Source organism: Lycium barbarum, chromosome 10, assembly GCF_019175385.1.
Source record: "Lycium barbarum isolate Lr01 chromosome 10, ASM1917538v2, whole genome shotgun sequence".
In the NCBI taxonomy this organism is placed as follows: Eukaryota; Viridiplantae; Streptophyta; class Magnoliopsida; order Solanales; family Solanaceae; genus Lycium; species Lycium barbarum.
The window spans coordinates 113,746,803-113,748,103 of record NC_083346.1 but is presented as its reverse complement, the minus strand read 5'-3'; the positions used below and the strand labels follow the sequence as shown (position 1 = coordinate 113,748,103).

General features: G+C 33.6%; 1 protein-coding gene across 1 annotated transcript; it reads left to right on the top strand.

Moving 5' to 3' along the window:
- The first annotated feature begins 407 nt into the window (after window positions 1-407).
- Window positions 408-1,098, top strand: LOC132613340 (uncharacterized). Its single transcript, XM_060327357.1, has 2 exons — window positions 408-614; window positions 811-1,098. The coding sequence occupies exons 1-2, from the start codon at window positions 408-410 to the stop codon at window positions 1,096-1,098; spliced, it is 495 nt and encodes a 164-aa protein (XP_060183340.1).
- The last annotated feature ends 203 nt before the right edge of the window (window positions 1,099-1,301 follow it).

Sequence of the window (1,301 nt, the reverse complement as noted above, 5' to 3'; positions counted from 1 at the left end):
ATAAACAAGTCTACTATGTTGCCAAAGTAATCTCTATTGGATAAAATTTATTTATTTTGAACATGTAAGCATGTTTTATTTATGCAAAATAACTATCTCAAAGGAAGATTGTTTTGGCCAGATTATGGATAGTCATGAATATGTGATGTATTTAGTAATGATATGCTGATAATGTTTTGGTCCAAAGAAAGGCATATTATTAGGCCGTTTTAGTAATCAATGTTCATGAAATATGTATAAGAGTACCACTTACAAATTATTATTTCTATCCACAGACTAAATGATAATGTTAGTGCTAGGTATCTTTAGATGAGCCCACTTTCATGTGTTTTGATAAATGTACAATTTTATATTTATTTATTATTGTTACTTCAGTTTTATTTGATTTAAGTTATCTTCACATATACATGGTTGATAATTGTGAGCATTACTTGTTTTATTTTATAGTTTCTTCCATATCTGCCATTATGAACAACATTCCTATGCTTAACGGCACAAACTTCAAGAAACGGAAAGAGCACATTATGATTGTTCTTGGTTGCATGGATCTTGACTATGCATTAAGATGTGATCGCCCTGCGGACTTGAACGAAACTAGTACTAATGAAGAAAAGGTCGTATAGGAGAAGTGGAAGCGATCAAATCGCATGAGCTTGATGACGATGCAACACTAAATTCCGGAAAAGGGGCGGTATAACAGAGGATTAAAATACCAAAAGTTTCCTAAACGAAATTGCAGACCGATTCGCTGCTAACGAAAAGGTTGAAACAAGTACTATACGTAATAAGCTTGTTTCAATGTGATATAAGGGCAAAGGGAACATAAGGGAGTACATTATGGAAATGTCTAATCTTGTGACAAAACTCAGGACTTTTAAGCTTGAATTGTCTGATGACATACTTGTGCATCTAGTTTTGATCTCTCTTCCTGCACAATTTAGTCAATTCAAAGTTTCATATAATACCCAAAAGGAAAAATGGACTTTGAATGAGTTGATAGCTCAATGTGTGCAGGAAGAGGATAGACTGAAACAAGAGAGGATTGAAAGTGCTTATTTGGCATTTACTTCTGGAACTAAAAACGCCTCACATAAGTGAAAAAGGAGTAAGCATAAAGAAACTGTTGACGAAGGAACATCACAACCTAAGGATCAAAAGAAACAAGACCTTTGTTACTTTTGTAAGAAATTTGGTCACATAAAGAAAGATTGTTCCATGTACGCTGTCTGACTCAAAAAGAAAGGTAAACTTCTCAACTTTGTTTGTTTAGAAGTTAATTTTGCCATGGTACCTACTGGCAC

Coding starts and splice junctions, on each gene's coding strand:
- LOC132613340 (XM_060327357.1), top strand. CDS start 408: ATGGTTGATAATTGTGAGCATTACTTGTTTTATTTTATAGTTTCTTCC. Junction 615..810: donor CTAGTACTAATGAAGAAAAG/GTCGTATAGGAG, acceptor ATGTGATATAAG/GGCAAAGGGAACATAAGGGA.